Source organism: Juglans microcarpa x Juglans regia, chromosome 4D, assembly GCF_004785595.1.
Source record: "Juglans microcarpa x Juglans regia isolate MS1-56 chromosome 4D, Jm3101_v1.0, whole genome shotgun sequence".
Classification (NCBI taxonomy): Eukaryota; Viridiplantae; Streptophyta; class Magnoliopsida; order Fagales; family Juglandaceae; genus Juglans; species Juglans microcarpa x Juglans regia.
Genome location: NC_054600.1, coordinates 4799221 through 4820854, shown reverse-complemented (window position 1 = coordinate 4820854; position 21634 = coordinate 4799221). Strand labels below are relative to the sequence as shown.

Here is a 21634-nt window from a genome sequence, read left to right as displayed (position 1 = left end):
AGAAATTAGGTTTTTATTAATCATGTAAAGCTATTCAAATTTTATTTTGCAAGAACATCAAACATATATTAAAAGCGTTGTGGAGAAATTATCAAAAAAAAATTGGAAGATTCAAGCTTATGTAGATCTAGAGAAACTGAAGGAGAAAAAATATAGGCATTTTGATGTCCTCTCTATTGAGGCAATGCAAGATGAGGAAAATGTTAGATTGTCATCATAGGCATTTTAATGTCCTCTCTATTGAGGCAATGCAAGATGAGGAAAATGTTGGATTGTCATCATGAAAAATACTAGATCGTTATCTTAGAATCAAAATTATTTCAAACAACTTTCATAAAACTATGGACGATGTTTATTTATAGGACCATGTTATTTATAGTTTTTATTAATGCTCTTCTTTTATAATATATCACAGTGTAATTATTTATAAATTACATAAACATTACATCGTTATTTAATTAATTGAAAACATTACGTCCTTATTAATAAAAAAATTAGTTCTTAACAAAAAAAAAATTTTAATATAAACTAAGCAAAAGTGTATTGCACATTGCTTTCACCTAGTGTATATATATATATATATATATATATATATATATATATATATATAAACATATATTTTACTTTCCCCAAATGTGACACACTGATATTAGATCTTTATCTCAAGCTACAAAGCCCTTAATTGCTTCAATAAGGTATACCATAACCCCAACATCCTTGAATATTAAGGATCAAAATTTAAGCAAAATCTTCGTTGTAGATGCCCAGCAATTTTTGAAGAATTCAGAAGTAGATGCCCCAACAGGCAACAACCCATGTTTGGCTGCAGGGCCCCAGGTATTAGACGAACCCCCATCAGCTTTGGTTAATTGAAGCTGCATTGTTTTCCTGCTTCAGACCTGAACACAGGAGAGGTACTTTCCAAAGAATAGTGTATGATTATCTGCATAAGAACACATCTTCTTTTCTTAAATACAGAAAGGTGCCGAAGTAACGAGCTACAGCAAGAAATGATGGACTTCTAGCATAAATGAAATGGGGTCAAGGAACTGAAGGAAAATTCCAAACATTCAAAAGTGAATGCTACAATTTCAGAACAACAAACATGTTCATGAAAAAAATATCTAAACTAAAGAGGGAATATATGTTCCAATCCGATCACATGTAACTATATTACCGGGTTTTGGGTGTGGTTAAGTTGATTGGCTTACTCCAGCTAATATTGCAATAGAATTTAGAACAAGAGACTCAATTTGTCATTTTTGGGATTGTGGCCATTATTTGTTGAGTTCCAATTTTACCTAGATAAAATGAACTAGAAGAAATATGCCTAGGTAACTTCAGTGGGTATGATCTAGATAAGAATGTCTAGATACAATGGAAAAAAAAATGCCAAACTCACGTGCTTGTCTTCATTTTGTCGACAGAAAAAACTCTTGAAAAAAACCACAAAAATTCATCTAATCCCATTGACCAAGAATCTATTTTCATTGACAAACTGATAGTAGCTCGCCACCCCATAAAGTTTCCTGAAGGATCAAAAAAACAACATCAGCTCCCAAATAAAGATCAAAAGAACAAATGCAATGCAAGTTAATTGAAGTTCTTATTTGCAGGAATCTTCACTATCCATAAATCATTTTTCGATATAATAGAATAAAAGAACTAGATTTTTGAGGTATTACATGTTCTTATATGTCTTGGTCCTTTCACAATACCTCAATTTGTTGGGATTTTCATATGCTTATGCAGCATATCATTTTTTTTTATATAAGTTATGCTGCATATCTTTTGATCTATTCATGCTTTATTTGATCCTTGCTTGTTAATGGTCTTCATATTACTTTGCAACCACACAAAGCACATATCTTACAGCTGTGGCATCTAAACAACTATCAAGGTCAGGTACTAAAAATTGGGTTGAAGTCAAGAAAAAGTGTATAAAAACTATAATATCAACATTTGAGGTACATCAGATTTCAATGAGTTTAAAGCCAACAAACTTGGTGTATTGGTAAGGCTCCATCAACTCAGCCAAAGAGCATTTCCTCACCACAAGAATTTGAAATTCCATACAAAATGTAATTGAAAACCAAAAAACATGATATATTCTATGGTTCCATCAACTAAGCCAAAGAGCACATCTTCACCACGAGTTTTAAATTACATACATGTAAAAACAAAAAGGCAAAGGTGCACAATGGATATTCTAAATCCATTGATTATCACAAACCCTTCGGTACTTCTGCCGAAAGTAATCCTGGACAATGGAATATGTGCCCATCAAATAAAATGAAAGTAGTTTTTGTTGGGCGCTTAACATATTGAACTTACGCTAAATCTGCCAAGGATTCTGATTTGATCACAGCTTTTCCCTCCGGGAGTTCAAGGGAAGAATAATGCATGATCATTTCCTTCAACGTGTGCTTTGTGCTTTTAATGTCATTATCCCAAAAGATGCTCTGAAATCACATGTGGAGAACCAGTTAGCCCACCCAATCTTCAACATGACCTACTAGAATGCAATTCTATTCTGCATGGCAATTATGACTTCTATAAATACAGACTAAGTTAAGAATGAATACTCCAAAAGTAAACGTCCTTTCAAGAAATAAATTTCTCTTCAAATCTCTCAAAAAAATGAGAAACTCTACTTATGACACAAAGAAATCAACATATATATATATATATATATATATATATATATCATAACCTATTCAGGGTTGTTCCAGAGAAGGGTAAGCTCTCTCTTAATCTGGCGTAGGATCAGGCTATTTCAATCTCTCTTAGGGGTTGTTTGGATGCAAAAAGCCTCTCAACTCATCTCATCTCATCTCATCTTATCTAATTATTACAACTTTCCCAAACTCCCACACAAATACAATAAATAATTCAACTTTTTCAAATCTCAAAACAAAAATAATATTCTAACAATATTTTATTAAACTTTCATCTCATCTCATCTCATCTCATCTCAACTCACCATCCAAACCTCTACATCTTACAACCGCTTTACCAATCAGAGTTGAAGCAGGAAAACAGATGAATTTTGAGGATAAATAGTTAGCTCATAGTTGAGAAGGCTAGATAGAAGGAGTTGAGTGTTAAGGCATTCAAAAAGATAAAACAATTCTACAAATGATATAAAGGAATCATCAATACATTATCAATTTCATCAAATTAAACCCATTCAAGTATAACAAGAAATGTCACAATGAGAAATTTACCTTCCTAATATATTCTCTTTTCACATCTTCCCATGGTACTTTGCCTAGGGGAGAGAAAATTGAAGCATTCCAAAGAGCTCCTCTGGCAACCATCACCGATGAAGCACCTAAAGAAAACCAGTATTAGTTAGAAATTGTATCTATTAATAAATATTATAACCAAGAAAACAATAAAAATTTATGAACTTAAAGGAAAAAAAATCAATAACAAGGGAAGAAAGATACCAAGAATACAAGACATAAAAGTTTGAAATATTCCTCAAACAGACAGCTTTTTTCCTGGTATAAGTAATCACTAAGACAGATAGCAACAACCCATATTTGCAATCTTTAGGCCGAAGGGTTTTGATGATACCACATGCTCTCTTTATCCCTGCCTTTCCTTCAAATTGACATCTCTACACCTTAATATACTGGCCAATGTTTTACTTATCAAAAAAAAAATATACTGGCCAATGCACCACACCCTCAAAATATACCTTCTTCCATATAAGTCAGGGTTCCTACTGGCCACAATCTCTAAACTCGCCCACAATCACAACAATAAATTGAATTCAGAAAGCAAATAATTTCTTTTCATTATTCTTGTATCTCCAAAGTGACTGTCTCTTCACTATTATTATGCATGCCTACTCTCGCTAATAAATTTCCACTAAACACATATTCCATCATCAGGGACAAAGAGAATATTAAGTGTAAGGAGAGCCAAGATGGTCTCAAGTTTTCTTAAGTTTTATTTTTTGTGGCCAAAGACCTTTTGAAGAAGATGAGGTGCATAATGTCATTAGCAGCATGGCCAAAGACAAAGCATTTGGGCCGGATGGGTTTTCGATGGGGTTTCTCCAACATTGTTGGGAGATTGTGAAATGTGATGTTATGCAGGTCTTTCTTGAATTCCATGCTTTCCAAAAGTTTGAGAAAGTGCCTCAATGTGACGTTCATAGCCCTCATACCAAAGAAACATGGGGTGATGGAAGTTGAGGACTTCCGCCCCATCAACCTAGTGAGTGGGGTCTACAAAATTATTTCAGAGGTTCTGGCTAATCGATTAAGCATGGTAATGGAGCAAATTATTTCAAAACCTCAAAATGCCTTTGTTTGGGGGAGGCAGATACTTGATTCAGTTCTTATTGCCAATGAGTGTTTGGATCATAGGTTAAATGAGGGAATATCAGGCATTCTATGCAAACTTGATATGGAGAAAGTCTATGATCATGTAAATTGGGATTTTCTCCTTTACTTACTTGGGAGGTGTAGCTTTGGTGATAGGTGGATTTCATGGATTCGACATTGCATAACTACTATTCATTTCTCAGTGCTAGTTAATGGTACTCTTGCGGGTTTCTTTAACAGTTCTCGCGGATTGTGGCACGGGGACCCGTTGTCTCCATTTCTTTTCGTTATTGTTATGGAGGCACTTGGCCGGATGGTGAAGGCAGCTGTAGAGGGTGGCTTTATAGCTGGGTTTTTGGTGGGCAATGGTACTAATGGTTCTATCATGATCTCACATCTTTTATTTGCAGATAATACAATTCTCTTTTGTGAAACGTAGTTGGGCCAAATTCAAGCTATACGAGCACTTTTGTTGTGCTTCGAAGCCGTGACAGGACTCAGGGTAAACCTGGGCAAATCTGAGATGGTGGCGGTGAGTGTGGTGCCTCGTATCAGTATACTAGTAGAGATGTTGGGGTGTGAAGTGTCTTTTCTGCCTATGAAATATTTGGGCCTTCCTTTGGTGGCCACTTTCAATGCTAGAGGCATCTGGGAAGGGGTTATTGAGAAAGTGGAGAAACGGTTGCTTGGGTGGAAACGGTTGTATCTATCGAAGCGAGGGCGACTCACATTGATCACGAGTACTTTATTTAACCTCCCGACCTATTTCCTACCTCTATTCCCGTTGCCTGCGGGGGTGGCGCATCTGATTGAGAAGCTATTTCGGGCTTTCTTGTGGGGTGGTCTAGGGGAGGAAACCCAAATTCCATCTTGTTAATTGGAATAAAGTTTGCTCCCCAGTCTCAAGTGGAGGATTGGGTGTGCGCAATTTGAGGACTTTCAATAAAGCGCGATTGGGGAAATGGCTATGGAGTAATCACTTGGAAGGGGAGTCATTGTGGAAGGAAGTTGTGATCTCTAGACATGGAGGTGTTTGGGGGGTTGGTGCACTAATGTAGTCGGGGGGGTTTGTGGAGATATATAAGCGGGGATGGCAATGCTTTGAAAACAATATCCGATTTGTGGTTGGACAAGGCACTAGAATCAGGTTTTGATAGAATGTTTGGTGCAGAGAGCGCTCTCTGGAGCGGGCCTTCCCAGCTCTCCATAGCATTGCGGCTAATAGGGAGGCTTCGGTGGCGGATCTGCTTGTGTTTGCCCAAGGCTCTAATCGGGATAACCATGATTGGGAATTGTCTACCATTTCAGAATGTTTCAGCTTGATATACTCCTCAGGAAGATTAATGGCACAAGGCGATAGGTTACAATAAAGGTGCAGGGGCAGCAAGAAGTTCTTGGTCAAGACATATTATAAAATTTTGGCATCACAAGGTAATGTATCTTTCCCGTGGAAAAGCATTTGGAGGTCTCGCGTACCTTCCAAAGTGGCTTTTTTTGTGTGGACTGCTGCCCTTGGGAAAATTCTAACCACAGATAACTTAAAAGAAGAGGGGCCTCATTGTGATGGATTGATGTTATTTGTGCAAAAAACATGGAGAATCAGATCTATTATTGCATTGTGAGGTGACGAGAGAGTTGTGGAATGGGATATTTAGTAGAGTGGATGTTGCTTGGGTTATGCCGGCAAAGGTGGTTGACCTGCTTGCTTGCTAGAAGGGTCTACAAGGTTGTTCCCAGGTAGCAGCAGCATGGAAGATGATCCCGTTGTGCATTATGTGGTGTACTTGGATGGAAAGAAATGCACGGTGCTTTGAAGATAGGGAACGAACAATGGCGGAGCTTCAGAATTTTTTTCTACATACTTTACTCCTATGGTTTTCAGCCATTGTCCTTAATGGAAATAGTGTACATGATTTCTTATCTCTAATTTAGCATTTTTAGAATGTATTTAAGCGTTTTCTTTTGTATACTCCATGTGTACATGAGCTATGCCTATTTATTTGGGAGGGGGGGGGGGGGGAGTTGTAGCGGGTATGATATAACCACCACTGTTTTGCTAAACCACTTATGTTTTCACTCACACTTTCCTATTGCTTCAAGATGCTGGAATTATAAAAGACCAGATATCCTCACTTAATATGAGAAGACATAAAGCAACACTAGGTTGAGGTGGCCATTGACTTTAAGAATCTGTCTACTTAAGATTGGAACAATGCATGCAGATTGAACGGAGGCAACATTCTCCAAACACCAAACTCAGACAAGATGAAGTAGCCCTCCCTACACTTTCAGATAAAAAGTGATATGAAAATAAGACAGAAAAATAAACCAATTAGGGCAACAACAGCATCTCTGCACCATGTACAATGGATCAATTAGATTCAGATAGTCTCTTGAAATCCTATTTAGATAAGCTCCAATCCATCAGAAATATGTCCATTAAATGCCTGATGGTAACAGCACCAGATATCATTAATAAATATTTACTTGCAAAAAAAGAGACTGTAACAGCATCAGTTAGGATTCAAGTAACATCCTTTACAATAAAAAAAAAATTTGATCGGTAATCAAGGTATTCTATTCATAAGTGTCGGATTTCTAGGAGATAAGTTAGGAAGCTCTTTTTTAAATATGTCGGATTTCTAGGAGATAAATTAGGAAGTTCTATTTTAGATAAAATCTGAAATAATTATTTCAGATTTTAGATATTTCTGTATCCTGTTTTATAGCCTAGAGATTTGCTGATTTGACTTCCTGATTTGGTGGCCTTCCTCTATTACTTATATTGTAATCGTTTCTATTGGAATTTTTTTTTTTTTTTATAAGTATTTCTGTTGGAAATTAATAAGAATGATTATTCTTCTTCTCAAAAAAACTACAATAAGAATAGACAAGACCCAAGTACACAAGAAGTATACATGAGAAATATCTAACTAGAATTTACAACTGCTAGTAAAAATCCTTTTCAATAATAAAATTGAGAATCTCTCAACTACATGTAGCATCTTTGATGCACTGAAAATGATCATACTCAAAGGCATCACCTCACATAAGTATAAAGTAACATCATTTACAATAAATTAGAGAATCTCTTAACTACCTGTAGCATCTTTTATGCATTGAAAATCATCATACTTGAAGACATCGCCATTTGCTATAACTGGAATGGATAAGGCTGCTACGACATCAGCAATTTCATCCCACTTGGCTGGATCCCTGGGCCTATCAGCAACCCTTCTGCAAGTAATTGAACAGGAAAACATTAGTTTTTTTACTTAACAATTAAGATAATTTTGTATATTTAAGTTTACTAGAGGTCCCAAACTCTAAAAGAATGGTAAGCTCACAATCCCACTTGACATTGCAATTACAATCCTACAGTTTATTATTGTTCTTTTTGTTTATCAGGATGTTTCTCTCTTTAGCATTATACATGTGAACACGTTGGTGCTCTGTAAAGAATTGCCTTTACAATTGATGACACTTCAAAAGCCTTATCTTTAACCTCACTTTATTGAGTAAAACTTTTTCCCTCAACCACTCATCATTGTCAAAAGTACTTTAGAAGCCTCAGTATGTCCTCATTTTGAGTTCTGCTAAACAAGTCAACAGTTGAGGGTCTGCTACCTCACCTACTACTGGATTCTACTAAGCTCTCCTTGTCTATCTCTGGCCTAAGACACTTACAATTTCAGCCATCAACACCATCCTTTTTTCCACTGCTAGCCTTTTCCCATAGCATTTTTAGCTTCCATAATCACTCTTAGTCCATCTCATTCCCCGATTCACAGTTAAGACCCATTCTGTCTAGTTAGACCAAAATGTTGGCTATATGTATCCTCTGTTCTGTACTTTGCTTTTCCATGATGTCAAACTATAAGAAAGAAGGAAGGGAACTATCCAGTGGACACCACTGGAACAAAAATCCACGGGGGAAAAATAAGAAACAAGAAGCTCTCATGCATCATTTCTCTCCCTTTTCCAGGAATCAAAATGGCGGGGCAAAGATGAATGGATTATTTCCTCCCTCCCTCACTTCCATTTTCTTCCCCCTTGAACTAAACATACCAGTAGGAATATGATTACATGTTTCTATTACTTTCTTTTAGTGTTGACAAATAGAAGTGTTAAGATACACCATGGAAGTTGATATGATAATAAAAGCCTTCATGACTGTAAAAGCCAATGGTTTCTACCATTTTTTTTTTTTTTTTAAGACGTGGAACCTCTCCCTAAGGCATGGCCCCTTGGACCCACTCCTGGCGAGTAACCCCATGAATACACAACCCTATCTGCTACAACCATGTATCAGGTAGTCCAGGGGAACTCCTAGCAGGGAATAAGACTCAGGATGTTTGAGTTTACAGATTATCCTAAGCCTGCGCTTCAACTACTAGGATGCTCCTTGAAGGGTTACTGAAAATTATAGAGATCTAGGACAAAAAAGAAAGTGAAAATTAAAGACTTACCTGCCATGGACAGCAAGAGCAGAAACACCAGTTTTCTCAATTCGCCTCGCTAGTTCTACGGTATCCTGAGGTGATCTTAAAAGTCTAATCTTACATGTAACTGGTATCTCCAAGTTCCTCCTTAATGTCGTCAGAATCTTGTTTTTAAAGTAATCAAGGGTCAAGGAAAAACCACAAAAGTTGCTCACAGGAAAGGGAGGGAAAAGACAGGAAAGAGAAATAAAGCATTTTGAGAGGATAACCATTGCATACATCATGAATTAGCTCTGGTTTAGTCAATAGTGCAGCACCCATGCCCCCACTAATGGAAAATGACTTAGGGCAACCCATATTGATATCCACTGCTGCTACATCTTTACAGCTACAAGAAGGAATACTGTGTCAGTAGTTTACTCATCACACGAATGAAGGTAAGGTAAGCCAATCCATACTTGATTTTTCAACAGATACACTGTACAGACCCAGAAAACAAAAATGGAGAACCTGCTAAAAGTGGGGAGAGGTACTTTGTAAAACATAGACCTAAAGAAACAAAAGGGTAGATAGCAGACATGTAAATGGAACTAAAATCTTACAATTTTATCCAAAAGTTCTTTGTTATACAAGTAATACTTTCTATCGAAAATTATAAAAACAAAAGCTTAGAAGTGAGTAATTATTCCAGTTAAATTATCCTAATCTCATGATAAAGAAAGGCAAGGAACAATTAACTTACACTATTTGAGCAGCAGTGAGAGCTCTCACAGCATCAGAAGTGCCAATCTGAAATACCACCTGGTTTCTTTCTTGGTTGCATGTACGGAAAACAACATTCTCTGTCCCCTTCTCGACAAAATCAATACACCCAACACATTCTGACCAAGATTGAGACAAATGAGTTTCCCAAAGCAACAAAAAAAAAAAAGTTCACAACAAATAGGTTGAATCATTTCTTTCCACGATTGCCATCAAAAACTTATTCTTTTTGTTGACCAATAACAGCATTGATACCCCCAGGATTAGTCAAAACTTTGTTCTCAAATACCCAGTGCCAATAAAAAATAAAATTTAAAATTTAAAAAACCTCACTTCAACCCCTAGGAGTTGGCTCAAGTGGTAAGAACTGTGGTGTTGGTGGTATGCTCCCTCCAGATCTAAGGTTCAAAACTTCTTGGGTGCAAACAATTTCTAGGGCCATTGGATTGGGGAAATTTCCCCTTGAATTACTAGACGTGCACTTGTAAAAAAACTCCTTGTCGAGGCCCTATGCACTCCTGGAAATAGTCTGGACTTTGCTATTAGACACCCGGTGCCAATAAAAAAAAGAGTCCTCATTTCTCCTTCGCCAGCAAGTTTGTTTAAATCTTTATGTCAGTCCTCACCTAGCGTATGACATACATCATCTATTCAGTACAATCAGCTGTGCCCACAGCATTTTTGTACTGATCTTTTTTCTTTTTTTTTTTTTATAAGTAAAAATATTATATACATCAAAAGGAGAAACCAAGTACACTGAATGTATACAAGAAAACACCTTGCCCAAAATGGCCCAAAAAGCCTAGAAAACACCAGACCTAACCCCAACCCCTTGTTTTCCGTAGAACTAAAACTCTACCCGAACACCCAACTCCAAACCCTTGATTCCCGTCTTCTTTGTACTAAACTTAAACATAGAGGACAAATTTACCATATAATCAATCTGCACTCACGACTTGACTAGTCCCTAATCAATACTCTACTCCTCGTCTACAATATTGGCACCTTATTGAGCAGGTAACCTAAAAATCCATCATTAGCCCTACGAATAAAATACTTTGGAACTTCATTAAATTCATCAAACATGAAAACAACATTATTAAATTCAGCGAACATGAAAATAACACTGAATCACTATGGAAGAGTACCTCAAATTCTACATGCAAGTTGATTATCATCAAAAGTTTTTTTTTTTTTTTTTTTTTTAAAGAAACCACTAAGGAGCCCAGATCTGCAATCAACCTGCTAGTCCGCTAACTTGTTGACTAAATGAAACTGGGTTCAATATTTAAATCCTGAATGAGCTCAATGCCAAAAACAAAATAGGAAACCCATAAGAGAAAATTAACATTTGGCTCTGCTATAAAATGAGTAATTTCTAGATAAACTTCAGATTAACCACTCAAAGAAAAGTAAAAGAGAAAAGGGAGGAAAAAGAAAAAAGAAAAAAGGAGGAAGCAGATGCTACTTTGTGTTATCTTAATGGTTTTTATACCGTTACAAGCCTTGATCCTTCTGGTTGAATCAGATCTAGGGTTTCTTCTAACTGAGATCTGTTCAACCAGAAACCAGGGTTTCTTCTAACTGAAAAGCACAGAACCTAAAAATGTAACAAATCATCCTCTATATGCAAATAAACTCAATTTCTCTTACGTCTAACCATTGAAAGCTTATTATTTTATCATCTATGGCATTAAAAGAAGGAGAACCAGACTCGGAGTAAACTGCAGTAGAGAAGGAGCCTAAACATCTATTATGATCCTGAGGGTTAAAGGCTTAACCAAATTAGTATCCAACAATCCTAGGGCTTTTGGATCAATGGTTAAGTCTTTAACAATTGGTATCTAGAGCCCTACGATTCTTCATGGCCGACGGGACAAGCTTCAAGAAATAGCAAGAAAATTTGTTGTTGATGGAAAAGATTCTTGAAGCAATGATGCAGCTCAAGGATTTAGTCAACCGAACACAAGAAAATTACAAGGGTTTCAAGCAACAAGTAAAGGAATCCTTCGTGGTGTCTGAAGACCAGGTTGCGGAGGAGTACTTAAAAGATGAAGAGAAGATTCATCTCCAAGACCAGGTTAGTGCGAAGCAAAATGAAGAAAGAGCAGCCGAGGATGATCCCAACACCCACCAAAACCGACTCCATCCCCTTAGAACCTCAGCCGAACATCTGATTCCTAACCCAAGAATCCTTCATCACCACCATATGCCTCCTCTAATATCCGAACCAACCCAAATAATAGGAAAACCACATCGTCTTAACTCTCTCCAAACCAAATGCCCAATAGGGGTCGAGGATGACCTTCTGGGCGCCAAGGCCGAGCTGATGGGAGATCTACTCTTGAGCATCTCCTCCTCCGATGCAACATCCTCATCATCCAAACGAACCACTTGGGAAGACCTAACTATCTCCTTCCGACTGGTACAGAAAATTTTTGGTGCAAAAGTCAGAGTTAGAAAGGCTATCCAACCTCGGCGTTCTGGTTCACTAGAATCCCGAGAAGGAATTTCTTGGTGTCTCGGATGGGCTGCTTGCAGCAAATGCAAGAATGCTCAAGCTTCAGGTGGCGTCGATGCTTCCAATGGATGCTTTCAACATTGTTCAAAAATCTTTTGAGGCCAAGAAATCCCAGCAACCCACAGTGAACGAGCAGTCCCTGATGCCATCGTTGTTCGGCATGCTCTCAAAGATGGGAGGGGTAATATGGCACTTCCCTGACACGATGGCTGACAGGAAGCATGCTATGGGAGAAAAGCTGTGCAACAGACCTATCACTAACATGGGTGGTAGGGGAGCCCCTATCACAGGTAATATGTTAGGAGATGTAGAAGGGGTGCTATGGGAGGTCAGAGGCCATTTGTCAGGGCTATCAGAAGAGATTTCAGCTCTTATGAGGAAGGTTGACTGGGGCTTAGGCACATTAATGGGACAAAGAAATGGGCACGCGCAGGAACAGGCCTGGAAAGGCTATGCAAGAACAGGCCTACGCAGGAACTGTAGAGGCCCATGGATCAGGCATGCTCAAGGTTCTCAATGGGTTGGGCCTGTGAGCCTTCAAGCCTACCAAGCCTGTGACCCCTCTCGGGCCCGAGCCTCTCCCTCAAGCTCGTGTGCCCTAATCCCGCCGGCAACACAGACATCGTTGTCGAACCCCGTCGTTCCTAACAGTATCGTCTATGCGCGGCTTAAGGGCACAACAGCAATAGCATCGACTTCGACAGCACTGTTTAGAGAGGATAATGACATTGCCGCCTCTTCTCAGGCCATCAGAGGTTTGACGCCGCCTCAGAATCGACTGATATGCTCAGTCGAGCCCTTGGGTTGCAACCTGGACCCTCTCACGGCTCGGGATGAAGTCCCATTGTTTAGAGAGGAAAATGATGCCGCCGCATCTTAGGCCATCGGAGGCTCGATGCCGCCACAAAAACATCTGATATGCTCAGTCGAGCCCTTGGGTTGCAACCTGGACCCTCTCTCAGCTCAGGATGAAGTCTCCACCAACCCAGTGGTCATTGCCCTCTCTGGCCAACCCATTTCCGTAGTCCCCATGGGTCTTCTCTCAATGGATATCTCCAAGGTCCTTTGCTCAGTTGAGGAAGAGGAAGAAACTGGTTCTGAAGTGGAGGAAGAAGAGGAAGTCTCATCTCCAACTAGGTCTGGAGACATTGTGCCTTTCGCTAAAATGGGGGACGTAGGGGATGATCCCAGTCCTATCTAGTCTCTGCACCCAGCTTTACTACGGTCTGATCCACAGCCAAATTGGGTATTATAGAAGATAGAAGAGATTCGGCATTGCGCAAGGATCTCCTGTGTTGGTTTCAAGGACCAAGTGACAATGCTATTCACAGCCATTGCAGCAGAACAAGGGAAGGAAGTGTTAGTAGGGGGAGGATTATGGATAGGGCGAACCTAAGCGATCCATGAAGCCCAAGATCCTTTCATGGAATGTTCGGGGTTTGAATGACTCGAACAAACACCTTAGAGTGAAGAACTTAATCTGGGATTGGAAGGTAGACATTATTTGTTTGCAGGAGACTAACTTGAAGTATGTGAACAGGAAAATTATAAGAAGCCTATGGAATTGTGCGTATGCGGGATGGCTAGTCTTGCTTCAAAGGGTGCATTAGGAGGTATCATTGTGATGTGGGACAAGAGAGTGGTTGATTTGGTGGACGAGTTTATTGGGGAGTTTGTGGTTGCATGTTCTTTCACTACTTTGGAGGATAGATTTGGGTGGAGTTTTGCAAGCATATATGGATCTCATAACGACAACAGCAAGAAGCTTCTTTGGGATGAGATTGCCGGTTTGTGTAGCTGATGGGAGGGCCCATGGTGCATTGGAGGTGATTTCAACATCACTCGGTTCTCGTGATGTGGGACAAGAAAGTGGGACAAGAGAAAGGGAGTTTGCTTCAAAGGGCACATCAGGGAGTATCATTGTGACGTGGGACAAGAGAGTGGTTGATTTGGTGGAGGAGTTTATTGGGGAGTTTGTGGTTGCATGTTCTTTCACTACTTTGGAGGATGGATTTGGGTGGAGTTTTGCAGGCGTATATGGACCTAATAACGACAACAGCAGGAAGCTTCTTTGGGATGAGATTGCTGGTTTGTGTAGCTGGTGGGAGGGCCCATGGTGCATTGGAGGTGATTTCAACATCACTCGGTTCTCGAGTGAGAGGTCGGGGGTTCTAACTCGAGATCAGCCATGGCTGACTTTTCAGCCTTATTTCTTGAACTGGACTTGATTGATCACTAGCGGCAGGTGACTACACTTGATTAAATGGGAGGGCATGGTCTTGGCTGGACAGATTTATTGTCTCTCCTTCCTGGGAGACACACTTCCCCACTCTATGCCAGAAATGCCTCCCTAGGCTTTGCTCAGATCATTTTCCTCTTTTGTTGGACTGCAGGGGTCTTCATGAGGGGCGGAGATATTTCAAATTTGAGAATGTGGCTGAAGGTGGAGGGGTTCATGGACAAAATTAAATCTTGGTGGTCCTCCTATCATATCTCGGGCACCCCCAGTTTTGTTTTAGCCGGGAAACTAAAAGCCTTGAAAAATGACTTGAGGACATGAAACATGGAAGTCTTTGGGAATCTAAATGACCAAAGGTATAAATTTTTTCAAGAATTGCAGCAATTCAAGGACAAAGAGGTGATTGGAGCCCTTACGGATAATGAAAAGGAAAGGAAAATGGTTGTTGTAGCTGAATTGGAGAAAATCACACTTTTGGAAGAGATATCCTGGAGACAAAAATCTCGGGCCCTTAGGTTGAAGGAAGGGGATAAGAACACTAAATTCTTCCATGGGGTTGCTAACTCTCATCGAAGAACCAACTCCATCGAGATTCTCCATTCCGAAAGGAGGATCATATCAGACAGGGCAGTCATAAAGGAGCACATAGTCCACTTTTATGACCAACTCCACAAAGAGCAACACCCCTGGCGGCCCAAGGTAGATGGACTGACTTTTGATTCTATCGATTCTCCTAGCGCAGCGTGGTTGGAAAGGCTATTTGAAGAGGAGGAGGTGTTTAATGTGTTAAAAGGGATGGGAAAAGACAAGGCCCTAGGCCCAGACGGTTTCACAATGGCTTTCTTTCAAGCTAGCTAGGACATTGTCAAGGAGGACATATGAAGGTATTTCTCAAATTTCATTCTTTCTTGAAATTTGAGAGAAGTTTCAATGCTACATTTATCGCCCTTATTCCAAAAAGGGCAAGATCAGTGGATGTGCATGACTTTCACCCCGTTAGCTTGGTGAGTGGGGTCTATAAAATCATCTCCAAAGTGCTAGCCCAGCGGATGAGCACAGTGATGGGGAAGATCATATCGAAATCCCAAAACGCCTTTGTAAAAGGGAGGCAAATACTTGAATCGGTCCTCATTGCTAACGAATGTTTGGAAAGTCGAGTCAAAGCCGGCATTCCAGGTATTTTATGCAAGTTGGAAATGGAGAAAGCTTTTGATCATGTAAACTGGGACTTCTTGGTGCACATACTTGGCAAGTACAGCTTTGGGGAAAGGTGGTGCCAATGGATGAAGCATTGTATCACTACAACCAGATTTTCTATTTTGGTGAATGGCACTTCTGAAGGCTTCTTTGATAGTTCTCGGGAATTGAGGCAAGGAGACCCTTTATCACCTCTTCTTTTCATCTTGGTAATGGATGTCTTAAGTAGAATGGTGGATGGGAGTTTCATCTCGGGTTTCTCAGTAGGTGGCTCCACTCATGGTAATCTCTCAGTCTCTCATCTTCTCTTCGCTGATGACACACTGATTTTTTGTGAGCCAGATCCTAATCTGATTCACTCTCTAAGAGCTCTCTTGCTTTGTTTTGAAGCCGTCTCTAGCCTTAAGGTCAATCTTACGAAATCTGAAATTGTACAAGTTGGTGTGGTTGATAATCTAAAGCCCCGTTTGGATTCAGAGATGAGTTGAAATGGTTTTAAATGAATTGAATAAAATATTGTTAGAATATTATTTTTTAATATTATTATTATTTTGAAATTTGAAAAAGTTAGATTGTTTATTATATTTTGTGTGGGAATTTGAGAAAGTTGTAATGATGAAATGAGTTGATGTAAGTTCTGAGTCCAAACAACTTTTAAGTGAATTGGCTGATTTTCTGGGCTACAAGGTGTCATCCTTGCCTATGAAGTATCTTGGTCTCCCTCTGGGCGCCTCTCATAAATCCAAGACAATGTGGGATGGGATTGTCGAGAAGATTGAGCGCAAACTAGCGAGTTGGAAGCATCTCTATTTGTCCAAAGGTGGCAGAGTCACTCTTATCAAGAGCACACGCTCTAATCTACCCACATATTTTCTTTCCTTATTCCCCTTACCTGCAGGTATGGCGCATAGATTGGAGAAGACCTTTTGTGATTTCCTATGGGGCAGTTCGGAAGATGAGAAAAAATTCCATTTGATCAAGTGGGAAAAGGTTTGTACACCTTTGTCTAACGGTGGATTGGGGCATCTCAACTTGAGAACTTTCGACAAGGCTCTACTGGGTAAATGTTATGACGGTATCACCGGGAAAGAGATGCCCTTGGGAGCATGCAGGGAGGTTGGTGTTCCAATTAAGTAAGAGGGACCTATGGCGTGGGTGAGTGGAAATTTATACGTAATGGCTGGGCAGATTTTCTTGCTAATTGTAGGTTTGCAGTGGGCAATGGCATTCAAATCAGTTTCTGGCACGACACCTGGTGTGGCGAGGTTGCTCTAAAGAGCACTTTTCCCTCCCTTTTCAGGATTACGTTCAATAAGTAAGCTACAGTTGCTGACAATCTGGACACCTCAAATTGGTTAGTGAGATTCACTAGAGCGGCGCAGGATTGGGAGCTGGGAGATATTGCCAATTTTTACAGCACGTTACATGCGCTAAATCTACATATTGACGGAGAAGATCGTTTGCTTTGGTCATCCTCAAGGAACAAGAGCTTCTCAGTGCATTCCTTTTACAAGATATTATCGACACACCCCTTCAATGCATTCCCCTGGAAGTGCATATGGAGGACTAAGGTTCCCTTAAAAGTGGCTTTTTTTGCTTGGCTAGCACCCCACAGGAGTATTCTAACTATTGATAAGCTGAGACGGTGCGGACTCTCTACCTAATAGACTAGTGCTTCATGTGCAAACACAATAGTGAGTCAACGGATCATCTACTCCTTCATTGTGGAAGTAGTTAAGGTTTTATGGGACGACATCTTCACAAGGTTAGGTATGTCATGGGTAATGCCTAGAAGGGTGATAGAGCTATAGGCATGTTGGAGAGGAACCCAGGGTAAGGGGCAGATCGCAGTTATTTGGAAGATGGTGCCTCTTTGTCTAATGTGGTGCACTTGGAACGAAAGGAATAATAGCTGTTTTGAGGAGAAGGAGCGTTCATTGGAAGGGCTTAGGACTTTTTTCTCATACTTTATTACTTTGGGCTTCTTCTATTATACTGAATGGCACTTCTCTCAACGATCTTTATGCTGCTTTTCACAACTCTTAGCTTGTATCTATGCTCTTTGTATACCCCATATGTACTCGGGCCCTGCCTATTTCCATGACTTAATATATTTCTTTTTACTCATCAAAAAAAAAAAATATGGCACTTCCCCTCATACCACTTCACCATCTCAAAAGGGGCAGCAATTGTGCCTTAGTTGTTTGTGAAAATTTCCATTAGAAGTGGTGTCAAAGGCCAGCGAACTCTCCCATCTCTTATTTACACAGTTTGATTTTGCTAAAATGGGTGAACTCTTGCTTCAAGAGTGTGAACCGTGCATAGAAATAAAAAGGAGTTCTAGCTCAGAATTGGTGTCTTTGGATGTATTGAGTATATTTAAGGGTTTAGGATTTTGCAAATTGATTTTCAAGGGTTTAGTATATATGTGACTTGGCATTGGGTGTGTTCGAGTGGGTTCGAAGTCGCAAGGATTGCAAATTGATTTTCAATGGTTCTGTTGTTGCTGTTATAATTAATATTCGTGGCAAGGATGTTATGCGTGTAAATGAATGGGAGAAGGATGTGCTGCAAAAGAATTTGGAGTGTGGAGTGAAGAGTGGGTTTGATGTGAATAATTAGCAAGGACAAAGAAGGAATCAGAGAGTTCTTGGAGACATTGGTAATCTAGATGTGTTTCCTATTGCGGATGGCAAGCAAATTTCAGGCCCCATTACAAGGAGTTTCCACGCACAACTATTGAAAAATGCACAAGCCAAAGCTGAGAAGAACAAAAACCCAGTTGTACCAGTTATGGATGATAAGGTAGCTATTCAAAGAAAGAGCGGCCCTCAAAAGGTTGAGGAAGCTCAAAAGCAAGCAATTGATAGGCCCAAACCTGAGACTAAAGTTGTGGTTAGTTTTGATGAAGATGAAAAGGTTAAACCTCTCAATGGTAGAAAGTCAAGAGAAAGGTCCTCAAGGAAGGAAATCAAGACCCTTACTACAATCCTCACTGCTCAAAGCAAGGCTGCTTGTGGAGTTGTGATTAAGCCGGAAAGTCTGATTGTGAATATCGATGCAGGAGATGAAAATAACGATTTGGCAGCAGTCGAATATGTAGATGACATCTACAACTTTTACAAGCTCACAGAAGATGACAGTTGAGTGCACGATTACATGGTCTCACAGCCTGAAATCAATTTCAAGATGCGGGCTATTCTCCTTGTCTGGCTGATTGAGGTTCATAGAAGATTTGAACTCATGCCTGAAACCCTCTACCTCACCATAAATTTAATCGACCGGTATCTTTCCATGAAGATTATATCGAAGAGAGAACTTCAATTAGCTGGCATAAGTTCCATGCGCTTAGCCTGTAACTACGAAGAAAGTTACTGTCTAAAAGTTTATAACCTGGTTTGCATAACAGACTATGCTTATACAAGTAATTAGATACTTGTCATGGAGAAATCAATTTTGGAGAATTTGGAGTGGTATTTGACAATTCCTACACCGTATGTGTTTCTGGTTCGTTACCTCAAGGCTTCTATTGCACCTGATCAGGAGATGGAGAATATGGTCTTTTTCTAGCTGAATTGGGTCTCATTCATTATCCAACAACCACTTTGTTCTGCCCATCAATGATTGTCGCTGCAGCTGTCTATGCTGCACATTGCACTCTCAACAAGAATTCTTTTTGGAATGAAACTTGAAGCACTACTCAGGCTACTCTGCTGAGCAAATAACGGATTGTGCCAAACTCTTGGTTGGCTTTCACTCAACTGCTGCAGAAAGTAAGCTCATGGAAACCAAGAAGTGTATGCACCTCCCTAACCATGTGGTTCAATGGAAAATTTCCAAGGAAATGCTGCCCCAAAACAAAGCCTTCAGGGTTATCTACAAGAGTTGGATCAAGAAGTGTGCTGCCATCGATGACTATGTTGTTGGTCAATTCAAGAACATTAAAGACAAGAAACTTATCTCAGCTACAAAAGCAGTGTTGAAATAACAGCACCTTGTGGGCAAGGTGCTCTAAGGGGGGAGAATGTTAGGAACCTAACTAGGTTGAGTGGAAGATGTGCAAAGGTTGAAATGAGAAGAGTTGAACTGAAGATGAAGTCGAATCTCAGTACAGTGTCGTTTGAAGCTGGGAAAATGAAGATGGCGTTTGGAAAGGTTTAATCAGATGTGGCGTTTTATGTTGTTGAAACAGTTTGTTTGGATCAAGATGTGCATTTTGTGCAAGCCTTTTATTTACTTGTTTGTTGTTTTCCTTTTGATGTCGTTAGTCATTTTATCGTTGTCTTGGTCTGTTGAGGTTGTACGTTGTGGGTGTTGACTGTTGAGCGAAATCCAAAAGGGGGCGTGAGGTGAGAGAGGAATTCATTCTGGAATCTTGTAAACACTGGAACTTCCTGGAAGTGGATTGCCTCGAACAATCCTTTATCCTGTAATTTTCTTTTCAATGCAATTTATGATGTTTTGACCTTCCATTTTTATTGCATCTTCATCCTCCATAGTCTACTAGCTAAAGAAGCTCTTTACAGAATCTTAACAATTGATATCAGAACAGGGACCACGTCATGAGTTCAAGTCACGAAGGGAGCGACCTATAGGCTGGATTAAAATGTCTTGGTACTATATATGGGCATGGTGTCAAGTCATTGAATATTGATAGATGAGTGAAGCCGTCAAAAGGGAAAAGGCTACCACCGGGTCAGTGTCAATAGAGTGGGCTGCCGTGGATGCTGGATTCGGAAGCGTGGTGAAATGTTATGATCCTGAGGGTTAAAAGCTTAACCAAATTAGTATCCAACAGTCCTAGAGCTTTTGGATCAATGGTTAGGTCTTTAACAACATCTCAATGAAACATTCTTGGAGAAAAAAGGAAGATACTAGGCTCAAATAACAAATAAATGATTCTTAGCTCTTTACAGATCAACTGTCCTTATATCTGCCCTAAGATGTAAAAGCAATAAATTTGAATCACAAAACTATTGAACTTACACTATCAAACACCCGCAAATTATGAATTTTACTTCTAATGGTACGAGTATAATCACAAAACTACAATCAAAGGAATGAAGCAGAACAAAATCAGTCAAAGCAAATAACCAGAAACAAAGCTTGTATTGTTTAACAGCTATATTTTGCGGCAGCAGGATCAGGATTACTTGAAACCAAAGCCACGAATATATTAACTGTAAGAATAGTGCCGTACCATTCACTCTTCGCTCGCATTTGACTAATTTATGGTCAATAATCTCTTCCCCGTATGTGATATCAGCACCATACTGAGCGGCTAGTAATCTGAACGGTAGCGTTCCCTAGGAAAAAAAATCCCACCAAACCCAATAAGTTCCTCATTCAAAATCGGAACACCAAGATTTTCTTTCTCTAACTGTTTCCTAGGTTTTCTCCGTAACCGGACAAAGAGAAAGAGTAACTGTGACCAATAAAACCATGATGAAGGCAATAAATGAAGAAATTGATTTGAACAAAAGTTTAGACAAAGTAAAACTCCAAGAGTTTGGAAACTCACAACGCGAACCATGGGAGCGAGGACGAGCTTGTTCTCGTACTCCATCTTCGCCGGGCGGGCAGCTCAGATCGAAGACCCGGGTTTGACCAGTTTAGAGGAGTCCGTGTTCAGCATGGAAATTGCCACTACTGGCTGATCAAGATTGTCGGGGGAAACAGTGGGCTGGACTTAGGTTATCCAGCCCAATTAAGCAAGTGGTGACAAAAGAGACACCCGCCCAACTCTTGTACTAAGAATGATAAATAAATACGACTTCTAGATAAATCCTCGGGAATGATGAAATTTGACTCTAAAATTACATTTTTTTTATAAATTAAGTAATTTATAAACAAGTTTAAAATTTTATATATATATATATATTCGTAAACATAAACTATAATTCAGTAAATTGAAGTTTGACTCATGTTCAATTAAAAATTAAACTCGAGATTTAACCCAATTAGATGCCGGAAGTCCAGTGGCGGACTCACTTTAGCCTTAGCCCTAAGAAATTTATAACCTCATATGCCTTCTAAGACTTTCTAAAATTTTAATATACTTAGAAATGGCTCTCTCTAATTTTTTTTTTTTTCTATAGTTCCAAAATTTTATACAATTTCTATATATTATCTC

The 21634-nt window shown here is 39.5% G+C and overlaps 1 protein-coding gene and 1 pseudogene across 1 annotated transcript; one reads left to right on the top strand and one right to left on the bottom strand.

The window, feature by feature from the left end:
- Positions 1–1403: 1403 nt before the first annotated feature.
- On the bottom strand, positions 1404–21164 carry LOC121260858 (tRNA-dihydrouridine(20) synthase [NAD(P)+]-like). The gene is made up of 9 exons (XM_041162907.1): positions 21023–21164; positions 20702–20807; positions 9525–9663; positions 9062–9170; positions 8810–8946; positions 7441–7577; positions 3228–3334; positions 2335–2462; positions 1404–1529 (listed from the first exon to the last, which is right to left on the bottom strand). Exons 1-9 carry the CDS (start codon positions 21065–21067, stop codon positions 1457–1459), a joined length of 981 nt encoding a protein of 326 aa, XP_041018841.1. The 5' UTR covers positions 21068–21164; the 3' UTR covers positions 1404–1456.
- Positions 17673–20684, top strand: LOC121260857 (annotated as a pseudogene).
- Positions 21165–21634: the final 470 nt, after the last annotated feature.

Coding starts and splice junctions, on each gene's coding strand:
- LOC121260858 (XM_041162907.1), bottom strand. CDS start 21,067: ATGGAGTACGAGAACAAGCTCGTCCTCGCTCCCATGGTTCGCGTT. Junction 7,578..8,809: donor GCTCTTGCTGTCCATGGCAG/GTAAGTCTTTAA, acceptor AATTACTTGCAG/AAGGGTTGCTGATAGGCCCA. Junction 3,335..7,440: donor ATGCATAAAAGATGCTACAG/GTAGTTAAGAGA, acceptor GGTTTTCTTTAG/GTGCTTCATCGGTGATGGTT.